Genomic DNA, 18,365 nt, shown 5'->3' on the forward strand with positions numbered 1-18,365 from the left:
AAGTAATTAGAAACACATGAAAACCTGTCCATCTTTTAAAATACCATCATTGTCTATTGACACTTTGTAGTGACGTTGGGGGTGTTCTACATATATCTCTATGGTGGAATGGTCAACAGTTACCAAGCAACCAAAGAAGTTTAAAAAATATATATATATACAAAATACAAAATTGATTTAAACAACAAGTTTTCAAAGGCCTGTGATCAATACAAATGTTCCTGATCATGTTCAAGGGTCTGTTTACACGAGAACGTTTGTGGGTAAAAACGACAAATTATTTAATCGGAAGTGCCTTTCATTTAGACAATGACAGCGTTTTTGCAGCTTTAAAACGCAAAAAGGAAGGAGGCCCCAAGGAAGACCCAGGACACACTGGAGGGACTATGTCTTTCAGCTGGCCTGGGAACGTCTAGGGGTCGGAGCAGCTGGAGGACACGTCTGGGGTGGAGGAAATCTGGGAGTCCCTGCTTAGACTTCTGCCCCCGTGACCCGGCCCCGGATAAGCAAAAGAAAATGGATGGATGGAAAAACACAAAATTCTGAAGCCACCATCCAGAGTGGAAAAGTTGAATACACTCCGCCGTAGCGTTTCCATTTACACTGCCCAAGACGCAAAACTCTGGTCAGATTGGCTCACATCACGTACATACATCACATACATACAGTACACAGAAACAAACATGTCGGATCATTTCCATCCATCAGACCTTCAAACTGGTCTGGCAGCTCTACAAGTGTGTGCGGACAGAGCGGTCACCTGGCATGCATACCCAATCGAATTTCACACACTTTTGCGTCACCGTATGCACGCAGATTTCCTCCCAAATACGTTTGTCTAAACGCAGAATAAAAAGTGATGCCACTTTTGCGTCTTCTGTTCAGACCGTCATCACATAAACGTAGCCTAAGAGTTTGATTTTCAACACACAACGTGAGCTTGCTTGTGACTGTAATTTTATATCATTTTATTGTTTAACAGCACAAATCATCTCACCTTTTGTAGTTCCAATTAAGTCAGCTCTTAGGTCAGATTGTGTTAAAACAAAAATCATCTTAAAGTCTAATTTGAGCCACGGAGCTTCAGATTGAGTCCCATGGATAACATCAGCTGCAAGTATGAATACAAACATGGCGAGTCTATAGGTGGATCATTACTGGTTGTAAATGAGGTCTCTGGGCTTTCCCTTAGCTCGGAACAGATCATGGCCTGTGTGGAGGGCTGCACTGGTGCTGTCACTGTGAGTTTATGAAACACATTGTGGTGCTACATTCACACAGGATCACGTCTGTGGCACAGAGATCACACTTCTGCACATGCTGGTTTTGCACATAAGTAACCCGCATACACAAGTTTTATTCTACTAAATAACGAAATACTGTAATATTGTATCGTCAGAAGTCTCACAATAATATCATGGGCCATCACAATATATCACATTACATTTCTTTGCTGAAAGTGCATATGACAGCTTAGACTACTAATGTGACTAAAACACAGTTAAGATCATTATATTTAAATATAATGTCATATATTTAAATGTCAAATATAATGTCACACAAGAGTCATATGCACTTGAAGTTCATTGTTATGGTGCAGCAATAGACAGGGAACTAACTATATATATATATATATATATATATATATATATATATATATATATATATATATATATATATATATATATATAAAGAGCAATATTATGTAACTTTTCTGGTGCAGGATTTGCCACCTGCTTGAATTCTTGGAGATGTTATCTTTGCCTGGCATCTTTCTTTACAATATATCATTAAATTTGTCACCATGGAGACAATCCCCATGTCAAGTTACAGGCCACTAATAACTGGCCAAGCTGGCCAAGCTTGAACCCAGATCTGGAGATGGTCCTGTGCCCACTGCTCTGGACAGGTTGCCTCAGCACTGGTGGCATGGCTTACATTCAGAGGAGACATTTCCCCCCAGTATACCTTACACTGAATATTATACATACCTCAAATACATTGAAGTATGTCTTGATGCTAGACACACAGCTCATATGTGTGCACACGTGTTTCCCTCCACACTGCGCCAGAGGTTAAACTATCTGAACTATTTAACACATCTGAATGTGTGCAGTGATTCTCACAGAAAGTCAGACTAAAGCTGCTCTGTGGGTTATTGACTTTGAGAGCTTGTATCTGAAAGAGCAGACAAGTGAAATGTGATAGAACAGTCCCTTTACATTTAGGGCTGCTCGGGATGACTCTGTTCCCTCTCTGTAGGGAATCCTGGGCTCCGGCTTCGCTCTCAAAGTTCAGCAAAAGCAGAGACAAAAACACTTCAACCGACAGATCCCTGCAGCAGCCTGCCTCATCCAGGTGAGTGACCCCTCCTCATCCAGGTGAGTGACCCCTCCCCCTCCTCATCCTGGTGAGTGACCCCTCCCCCTCCTCATCCTGGTGAGTGACCCCTCCCCCCTCATCCAGGTGAGTGACCCCTCCCCCTCCTCATCTTGGTGAGTGACCCCTCCCCCTCCTCATCCAGGTGAGTGACCCCTCCCCCTCCTCATCCAGGTGAGTGACCCCTCCCCCTCCTCATCCTGGTGAGTGACCCCTCCCCCACCTCATCCAGGTGAGTGACCCCTCCTCATCCAGGTGAGTGACCCCTCCCCCTCCTCATCCAGGTGAGTGACCCCTCCCCCTCCTCATCCAGGTGAGTGACCCCTCCCCCTCCTCATCCAGGTGAGTGACCCCTCCCCCTCCTCATCCAGGTGAGTGACCCCTCCCCCTCCTCATCCTGGTGAGTGACCCCTCCCCTCCTCATCCTGGTGAGTGACCCCTCCCCCCTCATCCAGGTGAGTGACCCCTCCTCATCCAGGTGAGTGACCCCTCCCCCTCCTCATCCAGGTGAGTGACCCTCCCCCTCCTCATCCAGGTGAGTGACTCCTCCCCCTCCTCATCCAGGTGAGTGACTCCTCCCCCTCCTCATCCAGGTGAGTAACTCCTGCTCCTTCCAGGATGAGTGACTCCTTTTTATTCAGGTGAGTCCTTTATTTGGCTGAGTGACCCCTCTTATCCAGATGAGCGTTGGTGGTGGTTAGAGGGGCGTCTGATGCAGACTGGCTGTAATGTGCTATATAGATTTAATGCATCATCATTATTATTTTTATAAGTCCTGGCTAAAGGTGGAGTCATATCTGTGTTTCATGTGTGTACAGACAGCCTGGAGGTCTTATGCAGTGGACAACTTTCAGACTGCAACCTTCAAGATGTTTCTCAGAAAGAGGAGCCACATCCCAGCGTCTTCTGTGCACAGCCCCAAGCCCAAGAAGTCGGTCAGTACAAAGACAAATTTGTGATGTTATACTTACATTTAACTCTTTTGTGTCACCAAAGCAGTATTCATCACTCCACCATGGCACCTCCTTCCCACATGTCACACATAACACATGGAAGGTGATGTAAATGCCATTCAAACATGATGTGTATACTCATGGGTTGAAAGGGTGCATTATGATAAGAGCTGTTAAATAAAGATTATTATTGTCATTTAAAGGTGTGTTATGTAACATTTCTGATAGAGAGTCAATCTCCTGTTTAAACGTTAAAACAACTAAATCAGCAGCACCACACACACACTCACACTTGACTGTTAGACACATAATAAATCAAGTTTGAACAAAAAACAAAGACAGAGTTCAAAGATAATCACAAAATACAAGATGAACAACAAAATTCAACAAAATGATCAAAAACAATTACTTGGGTTTTGTAAATATTGAACCAGAGCATTTTTAAATGAAGGAACAGAAGTTAATGCATGAATCGATGAGGGAAGATTGTTCCAAACAAAGGGAGTTCTATATTTAAATGAGGGTTTTCCTATTTGTTTCTTGACTCTTGGGACAACAAAAAATATCTGATCTGCATGACATACACTGTAAGAGGATCTAAATGGAATTAAATAATGTTTGAGATGTTGAGGATAACTGAGATGAATGCATTTAAAGATAAATAATAACCAGTGAAGTTGATGTTGGGAGGACAGAGTGAGTAGAACAGATGGTGATACATTGTACAATGGTGAGTTCTGAAGGGACAGAGGAGAATGAGTGCATATTCATGCACATTAGTATCCCTGTTATTAGCCGTATCCCGGTTATGGCAGTATTCGGGATACTGCGTATACATGCGCGCTGAGAAACACACGAAAAGACACACATATCCCTGTATACATGATCAAATGTAGTATCCTGTTTTTTGACATAATCTTATAAATGTGTAATTGCAAAAATTAGCTTAAGTCAATTTAATAAACCAGGAAAAATACAAACCATGAGCTCCTTTAGTGTCGGAAGCTCGGGAAGTTTAACCAGTCGTAAGGAGCTTTGAGGTATCCCACAATCCATTGCACAGATCAAACCCAACAGATTCTTCATTAAAATTTTCTGCATAAATAAACTCAACTTTACAACATATAAACTAGGGATGGGCATTTGATGAAATTTTATTAATCGATCGTCGGAAGAATTAACGATCGATTATCGATTAATCATTAAAGTTTTTATATTAAAATGATCATCATTATTATTACTATCTGCACTACTAATCTGCATAAATAAACTCAACTTTACGACATATAAACCGTAACCACTCTAGAGCCACATCAGCCCGTTTGACATTATAATATGTTTAATTCAGTTTTGCGCAACTCTCACAGAAACGAAACTTAAAACCACATCGCTAATTTGCATAAACTAAGCAAAGATAAAACTACAGCTCTTGTGTCGCTGATGCGGTCAATTTCTGTCAGATTAAAAGACATGATTCAGTGGAAAACAGGTTAGTGTGACCAGATTTGTGTTTGTCAAAACCAGGACACGGTACGGGGGGAGGGAGGTGGGGACTCGTCATCGACATTGCGCGACTCTCACCTGGCAAAACTTTTTCCCAATGGACACCGAAACATATGTTCCTGCTTTATACACTGTGCACATGACCTCCCACTTGTCCTGAACGCAATGGAAAGCGTAGAATTTCTTGTACAAATCATCGTTAAATACACATTTGTGCTTTGGTACTTTGCAGACTGACCGAATGTTTGTGTCTTGCTCCTTCTGAGTGCAGAGAGACACATGTACAGACCTGTTTGGTCACACTACGCACAGCAACCTACATTCAGTTTGTCAATTAAAATTAACGTAATCGATGAAATTCTTAATGATCAATTATCGATTAATTGACTAATCATACCCATCCCTAATATAAACCATAACCACTATAGAGCCACATCAGCCTGTTTGATAATATAATTCAGCTTTGATCACATTGGTTTACATTTCACAGAAATGAAACTTAAGAACGCATAAACTGTTAGCGGTGATAAAAACAGCTCACTCCTTGTGCCGCTGATGTGATCAGCTTCTATCAGAGTAAAGGACACGACTCAGTGGATTATGTGTGTTCTTTTTGTGACAGAAGAGGTGCTAATGATGGTGAGTCTGTTCTGTGCGTATATTGTAGGAGATAGTTCATGTTTTAGCTTTTCAGCAATTATAAACGTGCAGGTCATACGAGTGCAGATTGTACGTGTGCAGGTTTAGGGTCATTTCACTCACGTATGGTCACTTTATTTATGTTGGTCACGTTATTTATGTCGTTACTGTTGTGGTGAAAAGACTGGAAAATGTTTGTCTTTTGGACGCATATCCGCTCAACTTTATGTCGCAGTAACGAGGATACTGCGTAAAAATGCCACAGTGTCCCAGTCACTATCGGAATATACCAGCTACAGTAACCCGGTTTCTAATTAACGGGATACTGCCATAACCGGGATACTGAAACTGGGATATTGCCTATACATGCACCATGAAGAAACCGGGATACTGATGTGCGTGTATACACACTCACAGTAATCGAAAAAGTTGTGAGATAATCTTTTTCCTGACAGAAAAGCTAAAACAATTGATGGACTGATAAAGTAATTTTAAGTGGTATGAAATTTAGTTTGTATTTTATTTGATTTAACACATTTGTCATTTCAATTATTTGTACTTTTATTGCTTAAAAAAATAAACAAAAACAAATACATTGGAAACACATTCATTATTACTACGAGTGCCTCTCCACATTTTTGACTCTTAACTTGACCTGGTGGCGTCATTTGAGGGGAAATAACTGCTACAGAATGCATTTGGATCAGTTTTGTTTTATTCTGTTTGTGTTTAAAGGAAATGAATGCTGTTTTCAGACTCTACTCTGGTTGAAATCGGTTTTGAGAAAAGCTGGCTCAGTGCTTTTACAATCCACCATCACAGTACAATGTCTCTTTTGCTTTCCACTTGCCCAACTATAAATAAAGCATATCTCTGACAAGTAGGTTTTCTTTCTGTGTGCAGGTGAAAATGAGACCTGCAGCTGCTCTGTTTATTTTGTTGTGCGGTGATGAAAATGGGATGTTTGGCTGTTGAGTTATTTCTGTTTACTGTGACAATGAGAGTGGGATACAGTTGCCACGTTACTTAGTAGTTAAATCAAAGCCAAACGTGAAAACTAACCTTGCAGCTGATCCTTTGTCTTACTGTGTGAAGGTGAAAATGAGAAGAACAACTTAAATTCTCAGTTCTAATGTTGACAGCTTTTTTCTAACTCTAACATGTGATAATGAAAATGGAAGCTTTTCGGTTGTGTCAATTCTATTATGTGACTTGCAGCTGTTTAGTTTCTTGTTGCAGCTGTTCGGTTATTTATGTGCGGTGTGTGTGCAGGTGAATGAGAGTTAATGCCGTTATTTGTTATTATACACGGGAAAAGTAACACCTGCAGCTGTCCGGTCTACTCTGTTTGATATGCGCTGGTGAAAATGACCACATGCAGCTGTTTAGTTTGTTCTGTCCAATGTGCGCAAGTGAAAATTACTTGCAGTTGTCTAGTTAATCCAGTTCTATGTGTGGAGGTGAAAATGAGACTTGCAGCTGTTCAATTAGTTGTTATTATTATGTCTGTTTCAATGAAGCCTGAGGCCAGTGTGTGCAAGAGAATGATACTTACAGTTGTCCAGTTTGCTCTTCCTTATCAGATGGTATAAAGGAACACCTGCAGCTGTTTAGTTTGTTTTGTATGAATTGCGAAGGGGAAATTAGACTGGATGAAAGGAGTACTTGCAGCTGTTCAGTTTGTTTTGTCTGATGGGAGCAGGTGGAAATTAGACTTGGAGTGTCGACTTTGTTCTGTGTGGACTGCAGGTGAATGAAACTTGCAGCTGTTCAGTCGGTTATTAAATTATATACATTTTCTCTGTCTGTGAATAAAATGAGACTTGAGTGAGTATTATGGGATTAGCTGTTCAGTTTGTTCCATGTGTGGTGTACAGGTGAAAATGAGACCTGCAGCTGTTCAGTTCATCTCATCTTTTAGCCCATCTTTTGTGTAGAGCAGAGGTCTTCAACAGGGGGGTCATGGAATCTTTGGTTGATTTGCCATTTTATTATTATTATTATTATTATTTTATTTTATTTTTAAATTTTTTTTGCAGGATGAGGATGAACTGGTTTTGAGTCGGTTTTGTCTGTGCACTCCTTCATCATGTCTGTCCCTGTTCATTCCCTTGTCAAACTCCAAACACATCAGCACAGATTTTATCGCTTTTTGATTCATAGCAACACATTACGCACATTTTGCACGACATGTAGGGCTCCAAGTGCTTAATATGAGCACCACATGAATCCACTCAAAACTACTGGCATAGCATTTGGCGGTGCAGCTCCCGGTCCCTCCCCTCCCGTTCTGTTACTGCTTCCCTTTTATGCACAGTCTAACGTAAGATCTGCACGTATTACTGCGCATCAGGAAGGGGTGAAGCAACTTCGGGTGTATTAACCAGGCTCTGGACTACGCAGCCGGGTCCCTCTCCCGGTTGCTCCGTGGACAGAGAGGAGTGACCAGGAGAGGAGGGGGAGTGATGTGGAGAGGACGGAGAGAAGAGAGAGAAGAGTGGATGGGGGAGTCGTGTCTTTCCTCTCGCCCCTCAGATCAGAATGAGCGGAAAAGTTCCGTGGCCCAAATCAAGCTCTCCTAGTGTGCGCTGTGGGTCCTCTCTTGTTTAATCAGATCATTAAAAAAAAGTCACACTTTGAGCCAGTTTCCCGTGGTGTCGTTGCTCCATTGATCTGGCCTTCTGAGAGTCATTGTGAGCACAAAATGCAGCTTAAACTTCAGGCCTGAGTTTTGCTTTGGTCTGAGGCTTATTTCTGTCATGGATTAAACTGGAGATTGAGCTAGATTCAGCTCAGGATTTCAGGATAAGCCTGGACTTGTTAAGCGACTTTGATGAAATACCCCCTAGTACTGAATGTACAATAACAGAGTAGCTGTTTATACACAACACTAGGCCCAATTTAATAAAAACACAATTGTATGCCATATACATATAGTGGGGGGCACGTTTGGGGGTCCCCAGCCTCAAAAAACATTGAAGACCCCTGGTGTAGAGGTTAAAATGATCCTTGCAGCTGTTCAGTATGTTCCGTTTTTGTATACAGGTGAAAATGAGACTTGTAGCAGTTCAGTCTGCTCCATCTTTTGTTTACAGGTGAAAATGATACTTTCAGCTGTTCAGTCTGATCCATCCTTTGTATACAGATGAAATGAGACTTGCGGCTGTTCCTTCTATTAAAACATTTATGCACAGGTGAAAATTAAACATGCAGCTGTTCAATCTTTTAAATCATTTATGCAGAGGTGAAAATGTGACTTGCAGCTGTTGAGTCTTTTTCTGTCCTTTATATGGGTGAAAATGGTACTTGCAGCTGTTCTGTCTGTCCCATTTTTGTATACAGGTGAAAATATGACATGCAGCTGTTCAGAGTTACCATGGAAATCCGCTATTGCTGTGACAGTATTGCAGAATTCTCTGATATAGTATATAAAAACACTTAAAAAGCAAAGAAAAGCACGGCTGAACATCCCGATAAACTGCTGGGTCACTTTTGAATAAACGCTAAGACTAGTATTTTGTATCTTTAAATACTATCCCAAACTCTATACAAGTGAGAATGTCAGTCTGTCCCATCTTTTACACACATATGACAGTGATACTTGCAGTTGTTCAGTCTGTTCTGTCTTTTATACAGGTTAAAATGAGGAAGAAAGTGAGGAGCACCGACTTCAGCCCCACCTCCCCGACCATCCCCACTATCTCGTACGACGTGGCGCTGGACGGAGGGAGAGACGTGTACAGCACCGTGGGAACAGGTACGCACCCCCCTGACCCTGCTGTCTCCATGGTAACGCAGACAGGTGTACCCGACATGTGAGCTGGCCTACTGTGCAGAATGATTGGATGAGAGTGGCAGATGTGGATTAGAAGAGATTTCACCTAAAGCAAAAAAATAAAAAATACACAGGTGTCTCAAACTGAAATGGTTTTACGCTGCTGTCAAAATGATCCTGTTTGAATTCTGTATTTGACAGTGTAATGCCTACTTGTGTGTTGTGTACTATTACCATATTTTTTGGACTATAAGTCGCACTTTTTTTCATGGTTTGGGTGGTCCTCTGACTTATATATATTCAAATTTTCAGGCTGACAGCCACGAGAAGGCGCTCTAGGCTTGTGTGTCAGTATCTAGTACTACTATTACTCCTGTACCACTGTCCCTTCACACTCTACTGCGCATGTGTCCTGTAGAAAAAGCCGCTGTCTTGCTGCAAATAATGAAATATGCAGCCGAAAACGATAATCGAGCAGCAGAGAGAAAGTTTGGATTGAGCGAGAAACTTGTGAGGGACTGGTAGAAAGCGGGAATGGAGAACACAGTTTCGTGGGAACTGGGAGGGTGCCCTATCTATCTTTCCTGGAAGTCATTGGCTGAATTGACAAAGCATGAACTTCAATGACAATTGAAACCATCCTGTCGGGATTCAGAAAGGCTGGAATAATTACCTCCGCCAAGGAGGTTATGTTTATGCCGGCGTTTGTCTGTTTGTGTGTTTGTTTGTGTGTTTGTTTGTTTGTTTGTTTGTCTGTTAGCAACATAACTCAAAAAGTTATGGACCAATTTTGATGAAATTTTCAGGATTTGTTGGAAATGTGAAAAGGAAGAACTGATTTCATTTTGGGGGTGATCCGGAAGAAATCCTGGATTCTCGATCACTTTGAAATTTTAGTTAACATTGTGGTAAATGGGGCCAAAAATTTTGTTTCTCAATATCTCGGTTAATTATTGACCAAATCCCATGAAATTTGACTCAGGGATGGGATCCTCTTTCATATTCCAAAGGCTGATCCGGATCTGATCCAGAAGACTGATTTTATCGCAATTTATATAAAAAATAGGGGTAGTCCTTGGCGGAGGTCTGCGCTCTCTGAGTGCTTTTCTAGTTCTAACTGGAACTGATGCTGAGTCTGACGACAGCTACGCAGAAGAGGAAGTGGTGCTCTGTTTACATCATGGATCTATGGTTTATCTCCAGAGGTCGCGCAGAAATGACACCGACAATGAAGAATTCAGTGGATTTAGTGATTTGGAGTGGATTGTGAGTTTAGTAAACTTATGTTCTGTTGTTTATGCTATAATTATCTGAATAACTTTTAATATGTTACATTAACATATTAACAGTTATTCAGTCTGTTGTTTTCTTGTTCTATTGTTATTACTAACTTGCCTTTCAAGATGAAATGTCGATTCCTGGTCTCTGATTTTACAAAATACATGTCCCCAAAAAGTGTGACTTATAGTCCGGTGTGACTTATATATGTTTTTTTTTTTTTTTTTTCTTCATTGCGCATTTTTTGTCTGGTGCAACTTATACTCCAGAGCAACTTATAGTCCAGAAAATACAGTACTTACTTGAGGAAATGTTTTATTCTTACTTGAGTAATGTTATTTTGAAGTAGCAGTACCCTTATGTGAGTAAAATGTTTGGCACTCAACAGGAATAGTTTTTCAATGGGTTGCAATAGCCAAGAAGAAAGTTTTAAGAGACCATCCTTCCTATTGTTAGGGGCTGTCTGGCTTTTGCCCAGTGAACTCTTTTGTGTGTGCATTCTTTTAGGACTGTTACCTCTGGTTACACAGAAATATTTCAAGAAAAGATAAAGAATTCTGAATATTGCAGACATAAGGAAATGAAAGAAGAAACTGTAGCAGCATAGTTCGCTTTTTTACTCCTTTACAAAAGCACAGACTCTTACTTAGTGAAAGTTGTGGTTACTATGCACCTTACCTTCAGATATGAATTATTTTATACATTTCCGTGGCCTTTCCTTTGGAAATGCCAGAAGCTGTTCTTTATGTAAACTTGTGTCTTAGTCAGTACTGAAGTAGTATATTCTGCAAAAACATTCTTTCTTTTACTTCTATTATTATTTCTCTTTAAATCCAGGTCACTTTTTTTTTTTTTTTTACTTTAAATAGTATTAAAGTAACCTTACTCTTACTTCAGTACAGATACTGGTTACCACCTCCCACCTCTGCTCTCGCCCAATTGTTGCAGAGGGACGGTGAGGACATGTCACAACCAATATTTGGGGAAGACAAAATAGTTCCTACCAATATTTGACATTTTATTTTAATAAACAAAAATATAAATTTATTCTGATATTTTTCCAAACTCAATAGTATTAAATGAGCATGTTTTAGTTCACATTTTGTTTATTAGACGTTCTGAGATGTATTCAGTGATATGACGACAGGGCTACCCCTGCTGCTATTTCACTGACTGCAACAGAGTGATGTCGTTAGTGGAGCCAGGAGCCTAAATTGGGGAAGCGTCAGGACAGGACCAGCACCCGGAGATGTAGGCTTGAGCAGGTGTGAGTAAAGACGCTGCACCAAACTCTGAAAAACTTTTCAAAAGGAACTTACTTGGCTTCATCTTCAATTAAACTTGCCTTATAATGAGTCGCCGTGTAAAAAGAGCGACTATCACCACAAGTGCACCTCCCAAACGGAGCTCTACTTGTACGCTGTGAGCAGCCCGACTCTACTGACAATAATCCATGGAAAAATTATCTCACAAATATCTCATCACCAACAAGCAAAGGGAAATCTGCTACAAACTTCTACATCGCTGTTTTCCACTAAAGAATCATTTTAGAAGAGCAATGGACACAAACTGTACATTTTGTGAACTGAAAAATGAAACCACCTCTCACTTATTTTGGACCTGCCCAGACTCTGTGTGTTTCTGGAAATAATTCATAAAACATATGGGGACCTTAAGTTATTTTAACCCATATCTGAAGTTTAAATCTTGTTACTGGTCTAAAAACAAAGGATTTACATGATTTTTGTCCCCATAAAGAAGCAGGATCCCATTATGCTAGCGTGCATACAGATTCTAGTCTCCATGATGTGATGAATACCACTAGCACACTCTGGAGCATTAAAAATACATGAGAGGATCAGCAGAGACTGTACTTGTGGGGTCTGATTCTAGGTGTGATTTAGACCTGCTCCACATTACACACCCAGACCTTTCAACAGTTCACTTGACATTGACAAATTTCCTATTGTATCCTGTTTGTCACATCACTCTCACATCTACAAAGAGACCTGGCTGTAAGATTCTGTGTCAAATGAATCTCAAAACTGAAACACGATTACAACAAGACTAAAACAGGATTAAACCAGGACTAAACCTGGATTAAAACAGGACTAAACCAGGATTAAACCAGGACTACTCCAACTCTAATCCAGGACTACACTGAGACTAAACAAGGACACCAGGACTACTCCAGCACTACACCAAGATCAAGACCAAATCAGAACCAAACTAAGCCTTCTCCAGGACTACACCAAGACCAAACCAGGACTAAACCAAGACTACTCCAGGTCTTTTGCTCAGTAAATATTAGAAATTTCAGGGCTGCAATGATCCAAATCAGGGGTGTTCAAACTTTGTTCATAAAGGGCCACATATCTAAACACAGATGAAGCAGAGGGCCGATCGAGGACAGTAGACTGATGCTCAATACAGGGAATAATTGAAATATGTGCATGTTTAACACGTTAGAATGAGCCACCAGTCTTTAATCATGCTAAGATCCTTAAAATATAAAATAAATGATCCTAAATATTAAATACTGGCTTTATCAAGGTAGATTTTCAAAAAAACTTGCAGTAAAAAATATTTTTTAATTGATGCAAGGTAATTTGGGCCAATTCACCTGGAAGCCTGAGGGCCAAGAAAAATTTGTCTGAGGGCTGCATTTGGCCCCCGGGCCATTTGCCTGATCCAAATGATTCTAGTGAAGGTGTGTGGAGTTTAAAAACACTATGGAGTACTTCCTGTATCACAACAAGGTGGAACTATGCGGGGTTTGTGTGTTAAGCATGTGTGAATGAAACAAAACAGTTTCTTTATTATAAAACCTGTTTTTATGTGTTGTTGGGACAACAACACACACACACACAAAACACATTTATACATTTTTTTATTTCGGTAATTCCACTCATTGCTGGAAAGCCACACAAAACGTGCACAGTAAGAGCGATGTAAACGTTATGGTAACGTTCGCGGCGTCAGTCACACAGTGGACGAGGTCAAAGAGCCAGTAGAACAGAGGCAGCAGCGCACAGGTAAAAACACATTCATGTCTTGGAAATTATTCTCCCGACGTGAAATATAAAAGAAAATAACAAATATAATATCGCCTGAAAACAACCTGCATAGGCTCATGATGTCTGCACTACTGTCCTATAGTGACCTGCCACATGAGGGGACACGCACACAAACACACACAACACACACACACACACACACACCTTCATCATCGTCATTAACCTGAGAACGCGCGGACCACGTTTCCTTCCATAGACACTGCGCGGACATCGCTGTCCTCCCGTGAGCCGCGTGTGGATCGTGTTTTCTCGCGTACGCGGCGTAAACCGCGCTTCCTCCTGTGAGCCTCTAAACCAGAACTAACACCAAGACTAAAACCAGGTCTAAACCAGGTCTAAACCAGGACTAAACCAGAACTAAAACCAGGTCTAAACCAGGTCTAAACCAGGTCTAAACCAGGTCTAAACCAGGACTAAACCAGGTCTAAACCAGGTCTAAACCAGGACTAAACCAGGACTAACACCAGGACTAAACCAGGTCTAAACCAGGACTAAACCAGAACTAACACCAGGACTAAAACCAGGATTAATCCATTCCAGGACTAAACTAGGACTAAAGCAGGTCTAAACCAGGTCTAAACCAGGACTAAAACCAGTGATCTCATATATATTTTTCTATCAATAATATTTTTAATATGGTTAAGGAAAGACTGGACTTTTTAATGACTTTAAGTAGACAAAAGTTATTATGTTCAGATTTCCTCGTCTTTGCTACTTTACAACAAACAGATTCTTATTCATGGAGACTTGGGCTCAACAGCCAAATTGGAGAGATTTGTTAAACAATAAATGACTTTATAAAGTCACTTTTTTAAATCTATATCAGTCTTTTGATCTGCCACAATAATGTAATAATGAATTTAAATGAAAATACCTCAAATTGAAGGCTTTTCTCAGCAATTTTTAGGTGAGATTAAAATGAGATTAATTTGATTAATTAATTACAGATCATAATTAATTAATCTCTCAATTTTTTTAATCGCATGACAGCACTAATTATAACATAGATCTGAAAACATTACCCTTTAAAATATTTGTATCTGTAAAATAGCTTTCATGTACAGCCTCTTTAATCCACATTATTGTCCCTGCTTGCTTCTCCAAATTATCTGTGCCCTCGGAACTAGGATTCAAATGGGAAAAATAAATTCTAAATATGCCCAGTAATAAGTGTTAAATAATATTAGTCCTTTGTAATTAGCTTTTAATGATGGTGTTGATTGTCCCGATTCCTCACAGGTGATCCCACAGCGGTCTGTCTGTGTGTGTGCGTGTGTGAGCGTGCACGTGCGGTAATCAGGCCTCTCGTGCACGCTCATTATCATTCTCATTAGCGTCATTAGACCTGTGTAATCCTCCTAATCTGTTCTGTCTACACACTGGAGCCCGGAGCCTGGAGCCTGTAACACGACCTGACGACTGCCCCAAACGCTGTTGACAAATGACCAAGATTGTCACAGCTACAGCCGCTATTACTCACGGTCAACCTAGATACGCAATGAGTGATTAAAGAGCTCATATCACGCTACTTTCTGATCTGTGTTCAAATGTTGCTTCCTCATCACAAACATATCTGGAGTTGTGTTTTCTTTTGTTTCATTTGCACACCTTTAACACACAAAACCTGCGTATTTAGGCTGGAGTTCTTGACGTCATGCTGTGCAACTGTGTGAACTTCTTGCAAGTTCACTGGAATTATTTGGATAAGACAAATATGTTAATTTTGTCTTCTTATGTACTTTAACTTTTTGGGTTCTTTTTAAAGACAATACAGCACAGTAAATGTGTGAAGAATCCTTCGGTCGTCCAGGTAGAATCCATGGCGAGGAGAAAATTCAGTTTGACGACTGGACAAAAGTTAGTTTGGTTGAAGACATTTCGCAGCTCATCTAAGCTGCTTCTTCAGTTCTGGTCAGACGCTGGTGGACACTGCCATTTTTGTTAAGAAAGAGAAACCTTCTCTAAACAGAAATGGGAGGACTCAAACACCATCTGTCTCCTACTTACAACTGCATCCTCAAACCTAAATCAAAACAAACAAGAGAACAACAGGTGTAGCCAGGTCAGGTCCAGAGGTGTGGAAGCTCCATTATGGCCACGAATTGTTCTGCTAACAGACCCCACACTCTGTACAGGTCAATAGGCCGAACTAACTAATAGAAACTGTAAACAAGTAGGTGTGTTAGTTTTAGTTAGTTAGCTTCTCCATGCAGATATAAGGAAGTGTCCACCAGCGTCTGACCAGAACTGAAGAAACAGCTTGGATGAGCTGCGAAACGTCTTCAACCAAACTAACTTTTGTCCAGTCGACAAACTGAATTTTCTCCTTGCCACAATACAGTCAAGTGTATTTACCTTGTTGACATGTTTCAACTGCTGCTGCTGCAACTTCAGAACTGTCCTCGGTGTTGGTGTTGACGTGTCGTATATCAGCTGTTGTTACTTCCTGTAGCCTGATGGACCCGGCAGGTCGCTCAGACTGACCACGCCTCCGGTCGCCCGGTGTTCTTTGGAGGAGGGCGTCCCAGGTGTGTGAAAAGAGGAATGCTCCGTCATCACGGTTAATGCTGTCCGTGCCTCATTTCTTGATCCAGTGTTTGAACTCGTTGTTTTCCAATCCAACGACCTGAGCCCCGTCCCAGTTCAGAACGTGGTTATTTCTTTGACAGTGGTCTGAAATGGCGGATTTTAGCTTTTCCTGTTCTGTCTTATCATTTTGTATCCTGGTGAGTCTCCCTGATGTTTCCGTTTTACAAATGTGGAATGCCCGGCCCATTTCTCCAATGTATGAATCGGGAAACGAGGACAGCATTAATTGTGTTCTGAAGATGCAGCAGCAGCCGAAACATGTCAACAAGGTAAAATACAGTTTACTGTATTGTCTTTAAAAAGAACCCAAGAAGTTATCATTTGGATAAGTTCAGTCCTGGAATTTCCAATCTCTAACAGAAGGTAAAAGTGGTTGTTAGCTTGAAAATTGCCGCTACATGACATCACAAGGTGGAACAGAGCATTTTGAGCTTTGAGTAAGACTAATAATAAAGGATTACCTGAACATGTGTGAATGAAACAAATCAGTACTATAACATGGCTTTAAGCTCTGACAGTTAAAAAAATGTATTACAATCACAATCACAAATTTTGAAACATGATATATTGCTACAGAGAAATATAATGATACACGATAATATTCAAACTCATTTATGCCACTGACACAAAGCTGTAAAGCAGGATAATGCCGGTAAACCATTTTAAAATTGACAGTACCATTCAAAAGCCCGAGCCGCAAGAAATAAATAGCAGAATAAACACCACAGATCCAACTGGATTTCAGCATTGAAACTGGCAACATAAATGAGAGACTCATGGGAGGCTCGTTCTTCTTTCCGACTGGATAATCGTCTTGAGAACCAAAAGTCTGCATTATACGATTGTTTAATTTGGGCATGTCACAAGTCTTGTTTGTGAAAACTTACATAGATTACTATTGTGTATTGAAATCCCAGTCCAGTTTTGATGAAAGTTTGAGTTTACAAAGTGTAAGCAGGGGGCGCTGGGCATGAATGTGCAAGCAGAGAGAAAGAGGAAGCAGTCTGTGTCAGGTATCGTTATTATTCACAAACATAAATGCTCTGCACTAGTCCAGCTTAAACATTGTTGGAAGACAGGTCAGATCCCTATATAGCCCACAGGTTGGCCCCAGCTCCCAGTAATCAAGTCATCAATTAATACTGTTTTTATGTCGTCGGGAAAGACAATTGACCCCCTTGCCCACTGTGTATGTGAATAGAGAGAGATTCCTTGATGTAAAGTTCTTTGAAGGCCTTGACAGTGGAAGAGCGCTACATATTTAGCATTTAAAAGCACAGGAGCTTTGTAGACTACAGCGGGGCTGACATGCTGCTGACAGGCGCAGGAAAGAGAAACACGATGGCCCAGTTGTTTAAACATTGAGAGAAAGTTGTATATGTCCTCTGTCTGCAGGTTAAAGCGCTGGCAACACAGATTCAGTTGTGACGTTAAGTGATGCTACAGGAGAATGCAGTCTGAGTCCAAAACAGTAAACTGCGTCTGACAGCTCCAGGACCTTGAGTTCTCCTCCTTTCACACAGTAACTCTGTGGCTCTGATGTCTGTATGTGAGCGATCACAGGCAGATGGAGCCTCATAACTGGACCTGTAAACACTGCTTTATACTCTCAAAACAAAGAGCTTATTTATGACCCTGCTGTTTGGACGGCTGACACTTTTACAAGTTTTAATAACACACTTTGTTGTTTTGGTTGAAAATGTTATTTATTTGCAAATTAAACCCAATTATGATGGCTATTGTGTTACAAAACAAATGAAGTTAAGCCAGAACACAGTTGCTGTGGTAACAGTGACACAGAAAAGGTCTGAGTCACCTTTCTAAAACTACAGGCAAGTTTCCAGTTGAAATGTCCTGTTAAAAACAACTCTCTCCCTCTTTCCTTCCTTTCTCTCTCTTCCTCTGTCATTGCAGCAGGACTTCTGTCAGTGAGCGGACTCGGTGAGCTGCTGTTAGTGTCCACCTTCTGCACACCTTCACCTGTGTGTCTCCCACCTGCAAGCATCCAACTGCACCCCCCTTCCTATCCTTATTACAGGCACTACCCTAGTACTCCCCTCACAAACACACACACACACACACACACTCTTTCACCCTCTGTGATACTCAATTTGAATAGCTTAAATTGACACCCGCACACATTCACATTGCGCGATGGTACACACTAGAACT

General features: G+C 40.9%; 1 protein-coding gene across 1 annotated transcript in view; it reads left to right on the forward strand.

The window, feature by feature from the left end:
• The window catches only part of kcnq1.1 (potassium voltage-gated channel, KQT-like subfamily, member 1.1), a 192,109-nt gene that overhangs the window by 145,939 nt on the left and 27,805 nt on the right, over positions 1–18,365 (forward strand). Inside the window, exons 9-11 of the mRNA XM_020918481.2 lie at positions 2,263–2,358; positions 3,198–3,314; positions 9,111–9,231. Coding sequence (XP_020774140.1) covers positions 2,263–2,358; positions 3,198–3,314; positions 9,111–9,231 — 334 coding nt within the window. The remainder of the gene's footprint in view (positions 1–2,262; positions 2,359–3,197; positions 3,315–9,110; positions 9,232–18,365) is intronic.

This window comes from Boleophthalmus pectinirostris, unplaced genomic scaffold (genome assembly GCF_026225935.1).
Source record: "Boleophthalmus pectinirostris isolate CB_2022bp ecotype Guang Dong unplaced genomic scaffold, ASM2622593v1 HiC_scaffold_19, whole genome shotgun sequence".
In the NCBI taxonomy this organism is placed as follows: domain Eukaryota; kingdom Metazoa; phylum Chordata; class Actinopteri; order Gobiiformes; family Gobiidae; genus Boleophthalmus; species Boleophthalmus pectinirostris.